Raw genomic sequence first — 24,067 nt, forward strand, 5'->3', positions numbered from 1 at the left:
TTATTCATTTTTCGGACAAGTTGATACTTGATATCACTCACGGTTTAAGCATGATTGTTCTATGGTTTAAGCACGATTTAAGATATTTAAGTATATCTTAAATCGTGGGTTTAAGACACGGACTAAGATATAATTAAGTCCGTGGTGCCGTGGTGGCGTGGTTTAAGTCTATCTCAAACCGTGATATCACTCCATAGACTATATTACTCTATGTATCACTCCAATTATAGGGTGCAATTATAATGGGTAGCACGGTTTAAGATAGTATTATCTATTATACTGAGCACTACCAACTTGATGACTCGGTACTCGGTTATCAAAAATCAGCCTGCAAATATTATTGTAACGGTACGAGACGTCGTCTTGGAAAACCTTAGCGCTAGTGGTGCTGGTGCTGTATTATAAAATATATATTAATTAAAATCGTATATTATGATGCGCGTGCCGTGCGGCATTACTATTGTATTTACTATTTACTCTCATCATTATTATATTGCCCGATAAAAGTGTTATTACACATTAGACGTTCGTGATAGTGAGTACTGACTCTTCTTAGTACCAGTTAATGACTATGTATATGTTTCGCTGATCGTACATTTCTACGAGTCCATTTCCTAAATCATTTGCGATTTGTTGGTTTTTTGCAGACGATGTACAACGGAATCGGTTTGGCAACAGCCCGTGGATCGGGCACCAACGGTTACGTACAACGGAATTGGGCTGCCATAAAAAAAGTCAAAGACCAGACGTCGTTCAAGACCGACGAAGAGTTGGCCAAAATCGATTCTGCTGCCAATCGTCAGCCCAACCAAGAGCTGTTGGATCACGACCGTAAGCGAAAGGTCGAGCTGAAATGCATCGAACTCGAACAGTCTTTGGAAGACCAAGGGTATATATTATTACTTGTGCTGACATAAATCCAGTACCTAGGTACATTTTATTCGTTCTTATTTAAACATTTGTTTTACAGTTTTTCTCAAGATGAAATTATCAAAAAGATAAATACTTTTAGAGTCACGTTATTGGGCAAACAAAAGACCACAACGGAATATGATGAATGCGGTAGACCTATGTAAGTATAAATAATTGTTTATTATAGTCAACCATATATATTTACTGTATATGATATACATATTTCTTAAACTAGATATGATATCTTCTTAAAAAATAACCTCAATAATAATGACTAATATTAGTACTTTTTTAATATTCTAATTAAACACTTATTATTATTTGACGTATAGGTAGTCTATGTTAGTACTAGAGTGATACATAATTATGGTTTTACTATGTATGATAAATTATACAAATTTGATAATGGTCAAACTTTATTTTATTTTGTATGAATGCAATATTTTATATTAACATTATAAAATATTGTGTATTATTATTAAAAATCAGTTATTTATATGAGTTCCATTGAGTTTAATTTTGTGTTTTATAAATTTGATGATAAATGTTATTTAGATTATTCTACCAAAGAAATAATTACAAATACAGGTATCTATTCATTTTTTTTTTATATATATATTGTATGAGATTCTTTAAATTTAAAATGTTTATTATTTAGTGTCAAATTATTGTTAAACAAAATACAAATCAAATGTATTTTTTAATAAAAACTGTAATATGTAATCACTGTATATAAAGGGAGTTATTCCACCAACATTGCATCCCTGTTTGGATCAATACTACAACCCACCCCCCTTCACCATCAAAAGCACCACCCATTGGTAAACAGTGTATGAGTCACTGTATATATATATTGATATATGCATGAAGGTTTTTTTTTTTACTGGTTGTGTGTGTTTATTTTGCTTGAGTTTTATAATGAGTGAAATTGGTGTTAAATAATAAAATATTGTAAAGTAACTATGTAAATCATGAAGCAACCACAGTATAAGCCACCATGATCTAATCAAAATTAAATATAATAACTATGTCTTCCAATATTTACATGTGATATTAGTATTTTAATAATACATATTTTAGTCTTCCATTTATAAATTAAATTAATATTTAATCAAGTCTTCCAAATATTTAAAATTGTGATAAGATTTAACTTAGTATTTAATATATTTTAACTTAATTGATTTACACTACATTAATAAGAATAAAATGTCCAACCCAAATAATGTTGAACAACAATGTTTCAAGCGGGTATGGAAAAAAACTCTTAGATCTGTGTTTAAAAACCCTACAAATGCTACGATAATGGCTGAAACAAAATCTATTCATCAAGTAAATGTTAATCTCAAGAAAAAAAAGTCTAGACGACGCCGGAAAAAAAAAAATAAGCAGAATATTTGTGATTGTTGTATGGATAGAACACATACTATGAATGGCTCTATATCAACTTTAAATGCAAAAGGCTCTTTATTCCTTCATCATGTGCCTTGGGGTTGTCTGAACGCAGTTTGCGTTAATGGAATGCAGTTTGCTAATATTAATAGCTTAAAATCATTTTTAAGGTATTTTAAGTAAACAAATTTAAAAAACAATGTAATAGCTTACAAAGACTTATACTTTCCCAGCATATTTAATTATATATATATATATATGACTAATAGATATCTGATATGAATTGATTGCTAAATACAAGTAGTTATGTAGGTTGTATATTATAGTATGTGTACGTTTTATGCATTTAATATATTAGGTATTTATTTGAATGTTGTATGTACCATAATCTTATCTGATAGGCTTAGAAAATTATATTGGATAGTTTTAAGATGTACAAATGTTTATATTCATATTTTATGATTTTAATTTTTATATTTTCTTATATTATAAAATAATTCATGTTTATTTTATATTTCAGTGTAAGAGATACTCATCAATTTGCCGATGAACAGTTAAAAAAGAATGCAAGGCTAAGAGATGCTTTTGGTATATCAGAATTTTTTATTGAAGGCTCTAGCTTAGATCCAGAAAGAAAAATTAAAGAAGCAGCACTGGCCCAGTTAAAAGCGTTGCAGGTGGACCAAGCACTTGTGCAAACACAAATGAATGAAGACACCTCAACAAATAAAGACAGCAGTATAGCAAATGAACTACAGTAAGAGTTATACTTTTCTTACTTAAACTCATATTTTATACATAATTTGGAACATTAATACGTTTTTAACAGAAGTGTATAATTATTTATTCATTTTTTTTCATTTAAGGTCTAAAAGTCCTAAACACAAAAAACGAAAGAAGAAGAAATCAAAATCTCATAAAAGTGACAAGTATGTTTAAGACTTTAATTTTACAACTATTAATCAGAACATTTTGTTAGATTTATGGAAAAGTATAAAATATATTTGCCACTAAGCTGATGATCAAAGATTACATTTGATCTTGTTTATGTAATAGTATTTTTATCTAATTTTAGTTTAGAAGAACTACAATTGTCTAAGTAAACCTTTGATCATCATTTTATAAAAAGTAGCTTTATGCATTTTTATGACACACTTAGTTGTATGAACTGAAAACTATTTGTTTAATTAGGCAATTTGTTGATTACTGTTTAGTTAAACTGATTAAAGGATATTAAACTAAATAGTGGTAAGTTACTATGTTTTCCATACAATAATTTTTGTTTTGGTGTGATTTTCCATACAGTATTGTATTCTGCTATACTCACATAAACTAAAATAATAATTATTATAACAATATTATTCATTTGCTGATAGTAATAACTAAAAAAAAAAAAAAATGAACAGTTTTCTTGTTCTGCTCAAAATCTAATACACATATTTAGGTTATTTGACAATTTATTATTATAATATTAGGTAATTCAAATGTGTTTAAACATTTTTACTAATTAATTATTATTGTTTTATTTTTTTATATCCACTATATTCTAGTGACTAGAATATGTAAATAAAATATGAATAAAATTCAAGATTTTTGTTTGTCATCAGTCATTAATATTTTTTAATATAGAATTTTTTATTCTTAAGTTCAAAATATTTATAATATTTTTTCCCCTCAATTAGTTTTAATCTAATGATAAATGTAAAAACTATATTATTTTTAAATTTTATTTCACATTTTTTATTTTAGATATTTAATAATTTTTAGTTATAAACATTTTGATATGACATAATTGGGATTTAATTATCATTTTTCTGATCATTGGTAAATCTTAAAATATTTTAATTCATTTTCAGTACACTAATATTAAATTAAGCTAAATAAATAATATTAAAAATTCTAACTATCTTAAACTTTCAGAAAAATGGCAGGATAATATTTTTATGAATATTTTACTTTTTTTTTGTAATTAATAAAATTCATTTTTTACACATTTAATTTAGTTGTTAATATTGAATAATTTATACATGTATTGTTTTTACAGAGAAAAGGGAAGCGATAAGAAAAAATCAAAAAAACATAAGAAGAAACATAACTCTTCATCTGAAGATAGTCCAAGGTAGTATATTTTTGTTAATAAATTAATTAAAATTGTACTTTTGCATATTCATTTATTTGATATGCTGCATTAGTATTTTTTATCTAATGTATCTAATGACATTTCACAAAGTATTCTTCAAATACGGTTAGGTGAAAAATACTTGTTTTATACACAAATTAAACAATATTATTAAGGGTTTTAATTTCTTAAACGTAACATTTTTCAAGGTTCTATATTCAGTTACAGAAAAATATCTTGGTTTTATTTTTGTCGAAAATTTCTGTAAATATCTTGTTATTACTGAAGTGTTTTTAGAATACTATGAATACAATAAACAAAGTTAGTAAATGCTGGTATAGCGCTATAAAATATAACTATAGCCTTAGGAATTATAGTACTCTTAAAAAACCAATTTTAAAAGTTAATAAGTATGATATAACAATCAACTTCTGATTTTATAACATAGCTTTCTCTGGCTTAATTTTTTTTATTCTGATCTTACAATTGATCAATTGTATTTATTGATTACATTTTCTATTTTTTTTTTAGAATTGACGAAGTAAAAGTCAATAAGAATTTGTCTCAAGTGAAATCCAAGTATGATGATGATAAATCTAATAAAATAACTACTGAAAATAAAAAAAAATATGAGTCTGAGAATAACCACAAAAAACATAAAAGGGATAGTGATAAAACATTTAAGAATGATACAAAAGACATAGATTACAAGTACAAGAGTGATCGTGAGGATTACCGTAAGAAAGATTCTAAACCAGAAAACTCTAAAAACTTGAAAAAAGATAAAATAACTGAAGAACTTAACAAGCCTAAGTCTAAAGACATTGCTTATGATTCTAAAAAACAAGAAAATTCGCCTAGACATAAAACACCGATAAAGGAACGTGATAGGGATAGAGAGAGAGATTATGATAAATATTCATATAGACAACAAACAAATCGTGATGACAGTAAATCAAATAAAGAAAAATATGATAAAAAATCTGATAAAGCAGACTCAAAATACAATTCAAGGAAACGGAATTCAAGAAGTCCTATTAAAGAATTAAGAAAAAAACCTATTCAACCTGAAAAGTTAACCTGTATTCCTGCTGATAGTGATAGTGACAAATCATGTTACACACCACCTCCCAAAGGTTTGAATGCTAAATTGAGTCAATCAAAAATTAATGAAGAAAAAAATCTAAAAAGTACTAAATACACATTTTCATTGCGTGAGGATAGTGAAGATCGCTTAGTCGTATCCAAGTCTAATGGACGTACCGATGACTTGATATCGGCGTCACAAAACAGTGAAAATCAACATAAGGTATCTGAATCTCGAAAGACGAATGATCGAATAGATCAAGTATTTTTAGATTCTAGTACAAGTGAAGAAGGTGGGTTAGAAGAAGATATTGATTTAAATATTATTAAAGAAATCACTACAGAGAAAATAAAAAAAGTATTTGAGTTGCACGAAAAACAAGAGCAAGCACTGCTTCATCTTAAAAAAAAACTAATGGAGAAAAAACGTAAGGTTAGGACTTCTTCCAGTTCAAGTGATAGTTCAGATGAAGAGCCTGTTAAAAAGAAAAGTGTCAAACGGAGACGTGTTAAAGATTCGTCATCTAGTAACAGGTTTGTTAAATGTTTCTTTGTCATCAAAATCTATAGTTAATTAATTTACTATAAGGTAAACAATATAATTTATTCACTTGTTTTTCTTGTTTGTAGTGATGTGAATACTAGAAAAAAGTCCAAGCGCTCGCGCTCAAGTAGCAGTAGCAGCAGTGCGAGTGACACAAGTGTTGAGCATCATAAGTCATTAAAAAGATCTAAAGATAAATATTCAAAGAAAAAGTCACCCTCATTTCGTCGTCGTACCAAAGATAGTACATCTCGATCTCGGTCGGTGTCAGTTAGCTCAAATGATCGTTTACGTAAAAAACGAGTTTCCTCAAGTGAAGAATCAAGTCCAAGGCGTAAGCATAAAACATCTAAACGCAAACGTTCATCTCGGAGACAGAGGAGCAGTGATAGTAGTAGCAGCAGTAGATCATCACCATCTTACAAAAGCAAAAGGCGCTATAGTTCAAGCCGTTCACGTTCGACTAGTAGTTCATCAAGCAGTCATTACTCCCGCAGTTCTAGTTCTAGCCTGGACTCAAGCAGCTCTGTGTCTAGCCGTAGTTCAAAGTCTCGATCTGCATCTATACCTAGGCGACGGGGGTCGCCTAGTTTTTTGGATCGGAGACGAATTACAAGGTAAATTTTAATGTTGTGTGTGTTCTATACCTCCTATTTCATTTTTTAATTAAATATATCTTGAGTTAAACAATTCCATAAAATGTTTGTTTAAACTATATAAAACATAATATGTTTAAATTTTTATTTACTCAAATTCTCAAACAAAATAGTAAAATTATGTTCCTATCTCATTTTAAATTATGCTCGAATCACGATTTGGATGATGAGACTGGAACACAGGTATCAGGCTATCAGTTTATGTATTTTGTATAAATATTGTCCAGTGTGTGTAAAATACAACCTTTTTGTAAATTTATGGCAAGTCTTAGTTATAGTTTTACAAATAAATAAAATGGGAAATTAATTTAATTTAATTATTACAGTTGAATATAACCATAAGAAACTTAATTCTTTTGTGTATATTATATTACATTTGGTCCTATAATATCTAAATGATGAGCCGTTAATTTATGAAAAAGTTATTTTTGCTAATTCAATATTACATTAGCAAAACAAATTTTATTTTGACTATTGATTATTTTTATTTTGCCACCCTTATGTGCTTAAATTGTCTTTTAATTATAACAACAATCATTATTTTTTTTCCTAGTAGATTATATTTATGCATGACCATGTAGATATAAATTACTATTATCTATGCAATAAAAAATAATTGTGTGATTTGAATTTATCCAAACAATTTTTACCGTGTTTTTATTTATTTACCATATTTTTTTTTTTATTTGTCAAAAATAAAACATTTAATTGAATGCAAAATTGTACAAAACAATCAAATAAACTATCTCATGTACATTTTTGTTATTCAACACATTTTATTGTACATCCTCACTTATCACTTGGAACAGTGTAGTAGACCGTCACGGACACCTTATTTAAAATATCGCTTGTAGGAAAAGCGAACATGTGAAAATTATTTGTGCACTTTGAATAGTAATTCCAAGTGACATCACACTTATGTTTTTGCTTTCAGATAAGTTTATGCATAATTGCTATATTATAATTTGTGTGTTTTTATTATTATTATTATTATTTTTTTTTTTTTATTTAGATTTGTTAAGTTTTGATTTTTGGCAGTTTTTTTTGTTTACAAGCTGGTAAATATCGAAATTCCATTTTCACCAAATATTTTGAATTCTGCAATTAAATCTCCAATAACAGTTAACAATTATTTTGTAGTGCGAGAAAAAGACCCATCCCATACACAAGACTAACGCCGTTTTCCACCAATTCTGATACGGATAGTGTCATCAGCGTGCACGACTCACCAATTGCTGAGAGCCACTAACTCGGAACTTTTTCTTTGTAAACTAACACAATTTGTTATAGTGCAATAACCATTAGGCCAATGTTTAACGGTTAAGTTAACTAACTCTAGTCAAATATTTATGGAATGTGAAATAATCATATTTCATAATCTTATTATTATTATTTTAATCTTCCTAGCAAACAAGTGATTTTATAACTAACATTCCACGTAGACTATCTATGAGACTAAAATTAACGAAATCTAGTCAAAAGTCGTTCTTTTGCGTCTTGTAAATGTTTTAAAATTTTTGTGATATATTATTTTTGACGGGATTAATACAATATTTTTCATGTTACCGATAATATGTTTTATGTTTTTATTTATTAATTCATTATATATATTTTTTTTAATTTATATATACAAAATGTGTATGTTTAAAATAATATTATTTTGGTAATTTTCAAAAATGGACCAAAAGTACAGACAGCATTTAATTGTTTTAAATATAATGCAAAATATCAGCTTGCAATTACACAGTATTCTATGTTACATCATTTTTAAGTTTTAACATATTATATTATATTAAATATAATATTTGATTGAAATAAAATGTCTGTTTGTAATTATAACATGTGCAATAACATTAAAGCAAATTAATGACAACCACCTAACTATTGCTTTATTAAGTTACCATTTAACAAATTAAATTATAGACGGTTAATACAATTCATTTTTAAAATACAATATTGATTTTATTGTTGTCATTTGTTTGAACATATATACAATAAAAACAGTCTTTTAAAACTACAATAAACCCCTTCCCAAATAAAAATTTAAAAATTAAGCATAATATTAACAAATCTAATTGCTCAGTCCTTTGAAATACAAATATGCTTCCAAAAAATTTTTTTTATAATATATATTAATACCTAATAAGCAAATCTATGAAAAAATGTTTATGTACAACTGTAATAAAAATTAGGTAACAATATTATATGTAACCATAACAATTTTTTTGATGTGTGCAATTTATGTTTGTTTTTCTTTAATAATATTAAAATATAAAAAAAAATACTGAACATACTGTAGTCTTGTAATATATAAAAAAGAAAAGAAAGAATAGTAAAAATATATTATTTATTATGTAATACTTCATAGTCTGCAAAGTAGAAGAAGTGCTCCAAAAAAAGCAATCAGAGCGCCAAATATTGGCATTAACTTCATGGAATTTACATCTTGTGGATCTGGTGCTCTAGGTCCACTAGGATTTCTAGTGTGTTGTACCATCTTTACAGGATCTTTGCTGTCACTGACAGATGGGTCTTCTTCCACATCTACCTCATCATGTGGTTGTGGTTCGATATCAGAGTATAAATCGGGTAATCTTGGTATATCTAAAAGAAAAAAAAAAATTAAACAATGGAAACTTTAAAAGAACATATTATTATGCTCAATTGGTACACAGTATAACCTTATAATGAAAACTAATCTATAATACCTGAAATCCGGCCTTTGGCTACAAGTACTGCATTTACTTTAGGGTTATCTCTTTCACCCTAATACAAAAATTAAAACAGTTAAATTTAATAAAATCATATAATATATATACAAAAAGTTCTATTATTACTAAATACTACAATATTCACAAATTTCAAATTAATGCATTATGTTTTATTGATCGTGAATAACCTAATGCACAAGTTGTTTAAATATGGAAATGTTGTATAAATATTAAATATGTACAATGTCTGCATCATAAGTTGATGGTGGTAGGATGGGGGATCTTTTAAATTAATTATTTAATAGGCATTTGTGCATATTTACAATTTCCTGATGATAAATTACTAAGATATTATAAAAGTCGAAATTGTCACAAACTTTAACTTCTAATTGTGATAAAACTAATAATTATTTATACTACAAATAAAATGTATACATTTTTTTGGCAGATAAACTTATATAATATTATGTATTATATTTTGTTTGGCTTTAAAATAGTGCAATTTGATACTTTTATAGTGTGTTTGCTGAACATTCTGATAATTGAGTAAATAATATTCACTAGTTACTTTTACCAATTATGTAGGTGCTTAAAACTATGTTAGCCAACCAATATGTCACCTAACCATAATAACTTGATAGTTAGTCTAGGAAATTTAGGTTTTCAGTGTAATATTTAAATTCATCAACTATCAAGTTACGTAATTCAAATGAAGAAATTGAAATTTTTAGGCTAATAAATAGGTTTAATGTTGTGTGTACTGTAGGCAAACATTAAATAGGTACAATGTTATGAAGCATCAAGTCATACTTTTATAAAATCCACTCGAACGAGATTTCCTTTGATTTCTGATATCTCTCCTCTCCAATATAACGTTGTGCCGTCTACCGTAAATTCAATGTACTCGTCATGAGCGGAACCAAATCCGACTTTGTCGTAGATGTCCAACAGCGGTACCACTACGTGTTGACCGTTCAAAACAACATCAAACACCTAAAAAAAAAAATCATTTTGATAATGGGTTTTGTTTAATCGTTTTGGTGAGGGACACCAAGGAGTTGGCGGTGATACCTTTAAGCCGCTGTTGGTGAAGTACACCTCGCTGAACTTGAGCACCATCACATAGTCGCCGTCCTGCATGACGGGTATGTCGTAACCAAAGGTGGTTTGCGAATACCTCTCGGTCTGGTACAGGATCTGGTCATGGGGCTTGACCCGCTGTATGGACAGCTTCTTGCCGTAGTCAGATTCCGTGCCGATTCGGTTGAAGTCCCTCTGGTACAGTATGCCGTAGCTGTCGACGTGCGCGTCGCCGCCGGCGTTGACGGCGAAAATCACGTCCTCCTTGTCCAGGCACCTGCACAGCAGCGCGTTGGCGCACAGGAGCAGGACGAACAGTGGCCACGCCATGTCGTAGCCGCCTGCCAACATCGGCGGGCGGGCGATGCGATGGGACGCAGCTACGTTGGTGGTCGGTCGGTCGGTCAGACGACGGCCAGGCGGTCAGCGACGCGGGCCATACTACCTGCCTACTACCGGTGGTGTCGCGGGCGCCGGTTAGTCGCACGCTGTGGCCGCGGCTCGCACAAGCGACGTCATACGACAGACTTTCGCTGACGTGTTTTTCGTTTGAAATCCATTTTTGCCAACTAGTCCGATCTGAATCGCGCACGGTAATCGGCGTTGTTGGCTGTTACAATCGCCGCCGGTACGACGTCATGAGTCATCGTTACAATCCTATAGTGCCAAATCCGTGGTATCCAACAATATTGAATATTCTATGATAGCATTGTTGATAGTGGTCTGATGGTCTATAATAATAATAATAATTATTATTATTTATTATTATTTTTGATGTCGCACTACGATCTGTAGTTGAAACTTGAAAAGTTGTACGACGAGTCGCCGTGGTCAGGAGGACCAAAACGAAAGTGGTATCAATTAATTTCCATAATATTACATTATTAACTGAAAAATACTGAAAATTCAAAATATTATAATATACCTATATCGTAATTATTCAGAATACGATAATGGCATAAACTGAAATATTATACAAGACGTTTACAACATCGTTTCACAACTAATAAAATATGTATAAAACAATTCAATATTCTACTATATTACATTTACTACGATAGTAGTACCATATAGTAAAATACTGTAAAATTTTGCGAATCAGCGGTCAGCGGTCTTATCAATTTTCCACTGAGATTACTATTAAGTTGCCTATATTTAACTCCTTGAAAATGGATAACGATTCCCGCCACTGCTTAAATAACAATAGTAAGCAAAGTTTGTAACGATGGCATAGTGCGCACACGTCATGTTGTAAGCGCGAAATTTGGAAAAATTAGATTTTTGCACGGTTGTCTTGTTAACGACTCTTTTTGCATAATATTGTGTACAAAAGTTGTAAGCGTGAAGTACAAATTTAGTCTGGTCGGCGCGTTTGTTGTAGTGCTTGTGATCTGCGTGATATGAAATCACAATCGTCGTTCTCATGAAAAATTACGAAAATGTCACTTACAATATGTGTGCACCATGCCATCGATAATATACCTTGGCTACCCGTCAACAATCAACATGTATAATTAACCAATATAAAAGCTTCAAAAACAGCAGAAATAAAACCGAAGGAGATCATCTCCTTTATAAAATCAAAAACATCTAAACCTATAGACGAGAACCACCCCCACTACAAGAATTCTCCCTGGAAGACCAACCAGATTACTAACATAAGAATATATTTCTTTCTACATTTGGTATGTTGAAAAAATTAGTAAATTTAATAGACAACTTATTTACATATTAGAATTTATTTTTTATTGCCTAAATGTGATTTATTTATTAGTACATACTAATAGTATATTACCACAGAATATATGAAATTTCATATATTTTGTAATATTACGAACATCATTAATTGATAATTGGTAATCATTTAAGAGGATGTCAGCGCACTATTTGTTATCTCTCTCTGGCCCACGCGCAACATAGACAAAACGCATTTAGGTACGCAGAATCATTTCTTCTATGTTTTCAAGTAATCTTAGAGTAAAATCACACATTACAAAAAAAGATAGAGAGTAATATTTTTGAGGGAATGACATATTTATTTGTCTAAATATTGTCTCAAAACAGTTGAAACATAATTTAAATTTACAACAGTTATTTGATTATTTTGAAAGTCGAATACAAAGTCAAATAACAATAAAATGTAAAATCGAAATGTCTTTCTCTCAAAAATATTACTCTTTATCTTTTTTGTAATGGGTGGTGTTACTCTAAGATTACTTAAAAACATAGAAAAAATTATTCTGCGTAAATTCGTTTGTCTATGTTGCGCGTGGGCCAGAGAGCGAAAACAAATAGTGCGCTGACATCCTCTTAATGCACCTCAGTACCTCACTTAGCAATAACTATTTAAACTGATTGAAAAAATTAGATGACCATGTCTTGCAATTATGACCACGATTGTATAGAAATGTTAATGGGCATTAAACTAATAAGAATCAATTTAAATTCGAGTACCTATTGGGTATAAAATGTAAACATATGTGTTTTTTTCATACACAATATTGATTATTTTATCCAAATTAATTTATTTCTAATAAACTCTAATGCCCGTTAACGATTGCAGATATACGTGATTTATTACATTTTATTGTTAATTATAATATACCTATAGTTAGTAGCATATTTAGTAATTATTGTCAGTCATAAAAAATTGAAAGCTATTATGTTTAAAAATTCATAATAATTGTAATTTTAATTAATACCTAGTAATGAAAATTTAATACGGATTTCCACCTAAGTTGTACACATATAGAACTTTAAAAATACTCATCTAAGACAAGAGGCGTCTTAAATATGACATTTAAATGAAAAATAAAATGTTTTAAGTTATTTTGTTGTAATTCAAAAAAATCACAAATATTAATATTTGACTGGTACAGTAAGTCATAAACTCATTAATCATAATATCGATCCCTCCCTCGAGTTATGTAACTATGTTAAGACCAATAATCAAATAATAATAATAATCAAATAATGGTATAAATGCAAATATACATAATATTAGATGAACTATCCTGCTCAGGACTGTAACAACTAACAGTAGCATATGAACTAACAATCTTCACTCCTTAGAAATAAATTATGATCCACCCGTCCTTCACCCAGAATCGTAATATTTTATACGTCGATACATGACTATAATTATTATTCACCCTTATTATTTTAGTTTAAGGTCTATACATTTAACACATTGATTATACTATTACAGTGACGTTATGTCGCGAGACTCAATGACAAAGACGCGAGGGTGAGGTACTAAAATTACATTGTCTGCGATAGTGAAATCAATTTGTCAATCAGTTTATTTGTCTTCTGAATAGTCGATGGCCATTATGTCATATGAAAAAAGAAAACATCATCGTAAACCTTGGTGGTTAATCAAAAATTCTTCAAATTCTAAATATCAAAATTTGATATATTTTATAATATAAGACAAAATTCGTATACGGCAACAGCATCTAGCAAATGTAGGTACTAGATGTCGTTGAATATCGTGGTTCTTCTTACCAATCGTACCATTCGTACGTTCTATGACCAAAGTTCGTAAAGTCGACTGTAGATACCGTTGCCATTATGGTTTATTAGCTCAGTGGCGCAAACAGGAAAAAATGTTTAGGGGGGCAAGCCCAAAGACATTTTTTTTAAAATTATAATTTATATTATATTATTATTTTTTGAAGGGGGCTAAGCTCCCTTCATGCCCCCCCCCACCCCATATTTGAGCCACTGTTTTAGCTGTTGGTTTATCTAACAGAACTTGTACCTATATACAATTTTCGTGTTACAGTGTTAGTGATCGCACTATACTCCGTAACTGCTTAACCGATTCTCATGACATTTTGTGTGTATATTCAGTAGGTCTGAAAACAGGTCGTAAAGTATTTTTCACCTATCCGGGGAGGTGCTCAAACGGGGAATTTTCGATTTACGGTGAACATTTTTGTTTATAAATGGTGGCTATAGGTAATATAGGAGAAATAATTTATAGAAATTAGTATTTATATATTATTGGTTGCCATTGGTTATTCTGGTAGATCAGGTGCAAAATCATGGTGATAACACAGACAAAATAATTTATATGGCAAAACAACGTTTGCCGGGTCAGAATTTTTTTGTATATAAATAGTTGCTATTGATTATAGGAAAAATAAATAAATATTAATAAATTAGTATAGGTATTTATTATTTGGTTGTCATTGGTTAACAGGGAAGATCAGGTGCAATTTTCGCACATTGTCGGATTGCCTACCTCGGAGGCTGAGTTGCACCCAAAAGGAGTTGAAAAATCATAATTTTTTTTACGGCCAATGATACTTAAATGATACTCGCGTGCTAAAATGTATGTTATAAATGTATACCTTTATTATTATAGCGTGTCCTATGCTACTATATTTACCTATATATTATAATATCATATTATAATGTAAATGGCCGTCTATAATATAAGTGGCGTCCTTTTTCCTCTTTTCTTTACCCGGAGGTCCCACAATTTGTCCTGTGTCCATTGTCCATTGTCCTTGTAGTTGTTTTAAGTATATTATGAATGTGGTTTTCATATCTGCGAATATATATACCACGTGCCACTAAGTGAGAAGATACCTACTGCCTACCTATAGAGTAGGTACTAGGTATATAGCCATACTTTATCTAATTATTATATTGTAGTTTATAGTTAGGATATGATATTGTTTTAAAAATATAAATAATAATATTATATTTTTAAACTTTTTCTAAAAGACATTATTCCACAATTTTGACTGAATGTTTATATTAGCATTTTCTATACACCATAACATTTTCCAAATATTTTGACTTATTTCGAGCTGTTATTACGGCCACTTTCAGTTTCCATGTTTTTTAGTTTTTTTTTAATAATATCAATAACATTTTATTTGTTGGTTAAAAAAGCTTGAAAATTTAACAGAAGGCTCCTTGTATATTGCTTTAAAAGCAGATTAAAAAAATTAAAAATCCATAATTAAAATTTTTTTTATAAGCATTTAAAGTTCAAATATTGAAAAAATAAGTGAAAATGACGAAAATTTGCAAATTATTTTGAGTTTAGAATTCATAAAAATTTTTCTTTTTCAATCTAAGATTTGAAAATATAATACAAGATTATTTATAAGTTTATCTACCTATATCAAAAAAAAAAATGTCTACAAGAAAGTCAAATTACATTTTTATGAGCGTTTGAAATTCATATTTTTACAACATTTGATATTCACTCGATTTCTCGTGTAACGATTTTCTTATTTTGTTGTAATTAAAAAACGTATGATTGTAGATACTTGAAAATTTCACTGAATGTTTGTTTTAGCATTTTATATACAGGATAAAATTTTGAAAATAATTTGACTCTTTTTGAGCTGTTTACGGACATTGTCAGTTTTCAATTTTTTTAGTTTATTTTCTATAAATATCAATAAAATGTTATTTGCTGGGTAAAAAACATGAATATTTAAAGCAAGGCTCCTGATATATTGTTACAATAGCAGTTGAAAAATATTAAAAATAAATTGGCACAATTTTTTTTTATAAGCATTTAAAGTTTGCATTTTGACAAAATGTATCAAATTTAAAATTTAATAAATAGTTTGTAGTAAAAAATGTATAAAATATTCAACTTTAATAGCTAAGGATTGAAAATTTAAAACAAGGTTCCACGTAAATATGTTATATATAAATTACTTTATTCACAATAATATCATCAAAATATATACTTGGTAATATCATAGGCTGACTGACCGTTTTCGCTCAGAATCGTTTTTCTTATACAATAATATTATATTATTGAATTCAAATTTAACACCATCCATTACAGTGATCCACTTGTAACCTACTGTACAGCAGAGCGACATCCACTTACCCACCTTTTTAGAATTTGTTCTATGTGTTCCTACAAGAGTTATTCAAATATTTGTATTGCACGAAGCTGTACAAATGATTTTTTGGATCTCAGATACAAGAAATTGTAAATGTAGTTTTTTTTTATACCATGATTATAAACTTTTTAGATTGCTATTGATTGAATTTGATTAATGGTTTTCAGAATTATTTGACGATTTTACAGAAGTTATTACCTATTAACAAAAAAAAGACAAGGGATCTAGTCTTCCTCCCATATCACCGCGTGTATACGTCAGGGTTTGAAAACTATGATGATCATTGTTCAATCTACTCAGCGAAGTGTCCCAAAAATAAAAATTGTTTCCATGGTTTAGTTATTATTCGTGCATGCTGATCTTGTCATTATCTCCTGCTATCACTTAGTATACTTACAACTTACCTGTCAATGTATTCCTCTCTACCTATTACCTGTCGAGAATTGGCAGTATCTGCCAACATATGGTGATATTATCGAACACTAAAATACGATGAATCACATAATTTTGTCCAAATTACATCATTATGATTTATGGTTGGTGTAAAACCTTAAAATAGGAAAAAATCATGTGATATTATACGATTTGCATGTCATGGAATATTTATTTTTCAATATACCACAATTTATGGTTTATGTGACTTCTATCACTATTCTCAACTTTTTTAGTATTTTTTAAGAGTAGTATTCCTATCACAAAAAAAAAATGGTTGTATATTAGTGACTTACTGTAAGACAAATACAATACATGTTTTCCATAAATTATATAAATTAATTTTAAGTTATAAACTTATAACCTTGATAATGAAAGCGTTTAGCGTGGTGTATGTTTACTTTTCTGTTAATTTTTGCATTATAGGTATATTATGATAATAGATAATTTATATAATTATTTAAAAACGTAGATACCTATACCACAAAATGTGAAAATGCTATAACTTTAAGGTTATTAGTTATTATACTTATTATAGTTTTAATTTGGTTGATATTGTTTTGCTTATTTTTTCTATTACAGTATTAAATATTTGTATATCAATACTATATAGAACAACAGTACACACTGCATATATAGTGCACAGATACACACAAACACACATATATAGGCGAGGCTGTGCGATGACATTGATGATCTTAGGCTTGAGGCTGACCAATGACAAACTGGCTCCGCCCCATAAAATCTCGCATCACTCTGCTACCGTACCGAGGTCATCGACGATCATCATTCTGCTGACAGCAATATGGACAGCTCCGAGGGAAGACGACCTAAGTGTGCGAGATGTAGGAACCACGGCGTTATATCATGGTTAAAGGGTCACAAAAAACGGTGTTCTTACAAAGAGTGCGTGTGCCCGAAGTGCAATCTTATAGCTGAAAGGCAACGCGTCATGGCTGCTCAAGTAAGTCGGCAAAAATCCTTATTATTTCTCCTCTAAATCATTATTGATTTCTGTAAGATTTAAATATTATTAGGTTTATATCAACTGTATATTTAAATTCAATATGTTATTTCAAAATTATTTTTTATATATTTATTAAGTCTTCGGGTATGGAATACATTTTAGAAACTATTTAAAAGTATAATTTGAACATTCTCAATTCTGTCCAGCTCAGCAATATGTATAGCCAATATTGTTATCAAAAAAATTTGGATGTTAGGTATTCGATAAAATTACCATACATTTTCGTAGATTTAATTAAGAGAATCTTTATTATTGTAAAGTAATTAATCTATTCGGTAGGTATAGTATAAGATATTTTATAATACAAATTAATGTTTTTATGCATTTTTAAAATTGATAAAAATTTAATAATTGATGAAAAATATTATCAATTTTTGTATTTTATTATTATTAAAGAATAGGAACCTATATGTATGGATGATGTTCATTTATTTTAAATATTATTGACTATTAAATATAAAATCAGTGCAAAAATTGATAAATTATTTAAATTAAAATTGTATTTATGAAAAGGTTTTATTAAAAAGTGTGTTTAGTTTTGTGCAGAAAAATGAATTTAATTACTTTTTATATTTATGAATTTTATTAGAAATTATTTTATTTTATTAACCGGTTGCGTATAATATTCAGAGTAAAATTAGTCAGAATATATTAATTTTATGAATTATAAACTAGGTATGATATGTATTATTTATTTATGTTTTTATTTAACACCAATTACTACTTATCTAAATGATATACGACTTAAATTGAATTTTAAACAGGTAAAAACTGTAGAATATTTGTATAATTTATTTAATATTTCCCTTGTATTAGTATGAAAATATCACAATATTGTTACTATTTTTGACGAACTATGTATAGGTACTTTTAATGTATTTATGTTATATTGTGGATATCAGTGTACAGTGGTGTTTACTCATGGTAAATAAATGTATGGGTATAAAACACCTTTATAATAATATACCTAACCGAACCTAACCTACACATTTATTCTTCCTGCTTACTCAAAATATATAATATGGCTTAATAAAACCAGAAATGTATTTTTTGGGTACCCTTCTTCACAATGTTTGTGTTATAATTGTATCAATTATAATATTGTGGGACCACAAAACCACATTAGTATAATACATCTTTTTTTCTTAATACTGAAAAACTATAAAATATATATAATATAAAACACTTAATATTTCGGCGCTTATATTTATTGTTGGCAGACCTAAGAAGGCGTTTTAAAAAAAAAGTACAACAATTTGGTGCAGATGTACATCCTGCACCCCCCTAAATGACGCCCCTGTTATTAATATGTATTAGTGCCTACACTATTAAATTAATTACCTATATTTTAACAATACATAAATGATCATATAAATAAATAAGCTATAACTTATTAGTTATTTGTAGTATGAAATATAATCATTTAGATTTTGTGAAATATTTTTTGATAACTGTGGATTTTTTGTCATAATAAATGTATGTAAATTTCTAATTTAAAGGTTGCATTAAAAAGGCAACAAGCAGCGGAGGATGCTATAGCATTGGGATTGGCTTCGGTTACTTCCGGAACTAAATTCGGATGCTTACCACAAGGTCCCATATTTGGTATGACTGTACCCACATCCAAGTCTCCTGTCGGTAAGTACATTTATATTTTCGATAGCGATGAAGATATAAATTGTTGAGTACATTTTTAGCAAAAGAAGAAACGGCTCGACCTGAAGAAAACTCTACAGCCAATTTACAGTTATCAGATGGGGCAAAGGGAGTTGTACCACCGGGTTCTCTTGATTTGCTTTGTAGGTTATTTCCAGAGAAAAAACGATCAGTCCTGGAGTTGGTACTTCGTCGATGTGAACATGATTTATTGAAAGCTATAGAGCATTGTGTACCTTTATGCAAGTCTTTGGCAGCCACCCCGAAATCTCGGAAAACCAGCACAGGTAATTATGTCAGAAATAACATTTTAAATAATGACGTGATATATTTTAGATTTTACTGGAGCGAGGAATGTTTTATGGTTTTATAATGGTGTGTGATTTTTATTTTTTGTCTTACGTCAAATTTTGGAAGAAAACATTTACTTTAATTTTCAACATTAAGGGTAGTTTAATAAGGCCTTCATGGTAGAAAAGTTATCTAGTTGGTATTTCGGGCAATTAAAAGTGGGAAAATTGAATTATTTTTATTAATAATGGGTAAAAACTAACAAAAAACACTGAATACAGAAATATTTACGTAACTCCAGCTTAAAAAAAAATACGATTTGTTTTTTTTTAATGTTTTTTAATTCGTAAATAAATAATTGTGTAGAAACTAAAAATTTTCGAATTTCCAAATTTTCATAAAAATGCATTTTCTAAACATAAGGTAAATTGTAAAGTATTTTGGATCTTTTTGATCTAGTTATAAATATAATTTGAAAATTTTGGTAATTTTTTGTTTCTTTTTCGATTGTCATTAATTTATGTTTCGGGCAAGCACTCGAACAACCTGAAAATTTAATTTATGATTATAAATTGTTAATTCTCTGTCTATTTTGCCATATCTTCTGGATTCTCTACTCCTATCAAACTCAGGTCCTGAACGTACATGATACATGGTTACGATATCGTTGTCACGTTCGTCCCAAGGGTCTCTTGCTATCCGGTACTCAAGAAGTTATGTCATTTTCCCTTCTGTGAGCCAGACATGCCTTGGCCAGTGCCCATCCAATCCTTTTTCTCTTCATTATTTCTACTATATCTGGTTTATTGTAGGTACAATCTATTGAAATTTATTAGTTCTGTCCTTATATTTATAGGTTTCCTTATTCCATATTATGATGAAAAAAGAGAAAATTTGTATTTAATATAAGTTGTTTTGTTGAAATTAAAAAAATATATTAACCGTAGACATTTGAAACACTTCACATCATGTCATCATTCATCGGTTTGTCGGTATTGACATATTATAAGTTATAATATTATGTACAATATTTTTGACAAAAAATTGAACAATTTACCAAATCGTGAAAATATTAACAAGTAATAATAATATAAGATACACTATCTTTAGAAATGGTTGATCCAACCGTCTATATTTACTTTACAATCATTTTTCGTATGTACAATGAATGATTCATCATTGAATTAAAATTTAACACAATATCCAATATATAAGTGACATATAGGTACACAATGACGAGATGCATTTAGCTCCTACTATACAGCAGAAGGTGTTCCTAAAGGTTTTTTTAATGTACAAACACTTTTTTTTAGACAAAGTTGATACACCTCAGACTACTACTATTGGTTCCGCATTTATGCCTTGGGGTTTACACCGTGAACCTCCAGTGGCTCATCAAAACGCTCGAAGGCAGCTGGCCACTAGATTGACTTATCATGTACCCGAACCGACTACTACGTTGTTTCATCACTTTAGGTAAATATTGTCATCATAAAAAAAATGTATAATTTAATTTTACTATTTTGGGTATTTTCTTAATTATTAATTTCTTATAATTTACTAAAAATGCTTGTTGTGATTTGTCTACTGGGTATATAAAAATACTGGTGAGAGAATAAAAAATGCATGTATTCATTATTGGGAATGTACATTTGTGTTCTTTAGATTAGGGTAGATAATAATACACTGTATACGTAAACAAAATACAACAGACTTGGTATAATAAGTTATAGTTAATTTTTATATTTATTTTTCTAGTTATAAAATTTGTTTAAGCCAGCTGATTTATTTCTATAAAAATATTTCAGTTGGATGCTTGAAGAATATTTTTAATTTTTATATATGTATTAAAGTTAATAAATTTCCTTATTTTTCGATTGTACCTCTGTTTTGTGAAAAATATAAGTATATATTGTCAATAGAGACTATAGTTTAAAATGTTTAAAATTAAAAAATAAAAATAGTTATATTATAATGTTAAATTATAGTTAAATGGTTTTAGAAATAATTGATATTATAAGTATCGAATTAATTCAAATTGATTATTCATTTTTAGCTAGATTAATATAATATTATTAATTGATAAATGTTTTTAAAAAATACATAATTAATATTAAAATACCTACCTAATAAATATTATTATAATTATTGCATTAATGATAAAATTATGAGTTCAAATATTATTATAGAATTTATAGATCAATAATATTATTTTTATTCTATTTAATATTATATTTTAAATTTGGAGGGAGCTTCGCCCCTTGATCTCTTCATCACCAACCACCATAAATTTCGCCTCACCCTTAAGTTTTTTTTTATCTAAAATGATTTTTATACTTCAACACCATAACTCAATTATTTTAAAAATTATTATTTATTTATGGTTTTTTTTACATAGATTAAATATATATATTTAATGAGAGATTTTGTATTTTTAGGACCCAATCTACTGGAGTTTCATGTGGACCGCCTTTTTATTTGCCACCGTTTTTGCTAGAATCAGCCGAATCATGTCATGTAGCCAACTGCGCCGAATGTGCATCAGCTGCAGCTCAACAGATATGAAATATTTGAAATTATCATTACCGTTAATATATTCAACTAAAATGTAAAAAATATATATTATATAGATATTCGAATAAGTTTGTAACTTGTATATTAATTATAAGTTGTATTAAATATTAATCTAATAAATAAATACAGTATAATATGTTATATAATATACCTATATACTTGCATATTAATATATATTATAATATACTGCTAATTGGTTGACAATTAAATAAATTTTTATTCTTAAAGTCCATTGAACTCTGAACACAAATTATAATGTTCCGTCCTACACTATTTCGTGACAGAGTCAGATTAATGAAACACGGATAGATGATGACAACTCGATAAACGTGTGTGTTAGCTAACAATAGTGCATTTGGCAGGAAACAAAAGAATTTCTGGACTATCTTCAAAACGGTTTGAAACGTTTCTCAAGAAGTTATATTTGTGGTTTTTGTGTGCGTGTGTGTCCACTTTGACGAGTTTTCGAACATTATTGTGATATGTAAATGATTTGAATGCGTCATTCATTTATGCGACATCAACAATACGTCGTAAACACGCATCGTATTGTTGATTGAAACGGAATACGATATTTTAGACGTAAGATCAACAGTCTTATCCACATATTACTACCTAATTCAAATATTATTATCGTCGTAAGTCGCATTATGCCGGTAAAATATTATGTACTTGAATAGTGCTCAAACTCGTATCCAATATAATATTAAACGGTAGATTATTTTACAGGGCTCATATTATATCTTAATGGTTATAATGACAACTGAATACAATAAATGGTACTAACGCTTAGTCAATAATGCTCGCTGTTTATTATATTTAACACCGAGAACTTGGATTTTAAACACATCAGTGAATTATTGTATACAAATCACGAGTTACCACAAAATACCAATCAAAACAGTTAGCATTAACATCTGCGGTTCGTATACACAACGCAATGAAAACGCGTATGATAATGAAAAACAAAAAAAAAACCGTACTATACTGTCTATCTATCCTATCCCCAGTCACATCACCGTTGCTTCTAAGTCTCGGAAGACCTGGGTACGTCTTTAATATCGGAGGCCCCTTAAAAAAAAATTCTTTTTATAAGTCATTTGATGCAATTTTTTTTGGTATTTGACAAAAGTATGAAGATGGATTTAAAATAGAAAAAATTTTAACTAGGTAGGTATCATCTCATGGCTCTTGTATTCCTTTGCATCGAGACAGGCGTAGGGTCTTGAAACTGTGTCCATAACGGTTAAATACAGACGTGTGCGGGTAATTTCTTAAAAAAATTGTTTACAATGTTAGAAAATCTATAAGACATCAACCCGAGGCGCCGGAAACGAATTCATCCTCGAGGCCCCGTTATACATTGTACCCCCGTGCACCTCCACTGAACCCAGCACCGATTGCACGTCGTTATTGTGGTATTACCTATACATAAAATCGAAATAACGCCGTAAATCGGGTAAAAGACGTCGTGCGACGATGGTGTGTCGTGACGTTTTACAACGCGAATTTCGGCGTAATCGCTTCCCTCGCGATGTATATAATATATAGTCTGTGCTATACACGACGACGTCTTATAATAATAATTTATGTCGGCCCTTTATGCGTGCGCAGGGATTGTCAAAATATAATATGACGTTCGTCTGAGTAGCGTATAATTGCCCGGTGTCGATGTATAAGCCATCAGCTGGAACAGACTACATCA

General features: G+C 29.2%; 3 protein-coding genes across 8 annotated transcripts; 2 read left to right on the forward strand and 1 right to left on the reverse strand.

Annotated features, from left to right (window-relative positions):
• Positions 1 to 376: 376 nt before the first annotated feature.
• LOC132951930 (peptidyl-prolyl cis-trans isomerase G-like) lies at positions 377 to 8,913 on the forward strand. 6 transcript variants are annotated; one of them, XM_061023998.1, is made up of 9 exons: positions 377 to 535; positions 648 to 889; positions 971 to 1,072; positions 2,822 to 3,058; positions 3,168 to 3,230; positions 4,346 to 4,420; positions 4,952 to 6,040; positions 6,137 to 6,667; positions 7,847 to 8,911. In XM_061023998.1, exons 2-9 carry the CDS (start codon positions 651 to 653, stop codon positions 7,953 to 7,955), a joined length of 2,445 nt encoding a protein of 814 aa, XP_060879981.1. In that variant the 5' UTR covers positions 377 to 535; positions 648 to 650; the 3' UTR covers positions 7,956 to 8,911. The 6 variants fall into 6 exon arrangements, 5 of the variants coding, with proteins under 5 accessions (XP_060879981.1, XP_060879982.1, XP_060879979.1 ...); XM_061023999.1 differs by lacking the exon at positions 377 to 535 and adding an exon at positions 557 to 573 and having other exon boundaries at positions 7,847 to 8,912; XM_061024001.1 differs by lacking the exons at positions 377 to 535; positions 648 to 889; positions 971 to 1,072 and adding exons at positions 1,781 to 2,471; positions 7,719 to 7,764 and having other exon boundaries at positions 7,847 to 8,913.
• Positions 8,914 to 9,033: 120 nt separating this feature from the next.
• LOC132951932 (malectin-A) lies at positions 9,034 to 11,543 on the reverse strand. The gene is made up of 4 exons (XM_061024003.1): positions 10,489 to 11,543; positions 10,228 to 10,410; positions 9,415 to 9,472; positions 9,034 to 9,310 (listed from the first exon to the last, which is right to left on the reverse strand). Exons 1-4 carry the CDS (start codon positions 10,846 to 10,848, stop codon positions 9,069 to 9,071), a joined length of 843 nt encoding a protein of 280 aa, XP_060879986.1. The 5' UTR covers positions 10,849 to 11,543; the 3' UTR covers positions 9,034 to 9,068.
• Positions 11,544 to 11,767: 224 nt separating this feature from the next.
• LOC132951933 (doublesex- and mab-3-related transcription factor dmd-4-like) lies at positions 11,768 to 22,526 on the forward strand. Its single transcript, XM_061024004.1, has 6 exons — positions 11,768 to 12,182; positions 17,397 to 17,778; positions 19,341 to 19,479; positions 19,539 to 19,784; positions 21,102 to 21,264; positions 22,227 to 22,526. Exons 2-6 carry the CDS (start codon positions 17,620 to 17,622, stop codon positions 22,351 to 22,353), a joined length of 834 nt encoding a protein of 277 aa, XP_060879987.1. The 5' UTR covers positions 11,768 to 12,182; positions 17,397 to 17,619; the 3' UTR covers positions 22,354 to 22,526.
• Positions 22,527 to 24,067: the final 1,541 nt, after the last annotated feature.

Source organism: Metopolophium dirhodum, chromosome 9, assembly GCF_019925205.1.
Source record: "Metopolophium dirhodum isolate CAU chromosome 9, ASM1992520v1, whole genome shotgun sequence".
NCBI lineage: Eukaryota > Metazoa > Arthropoda > Insecta > Hemiptera > Aphididae > Metopolophium > Metopolophium dirhodum.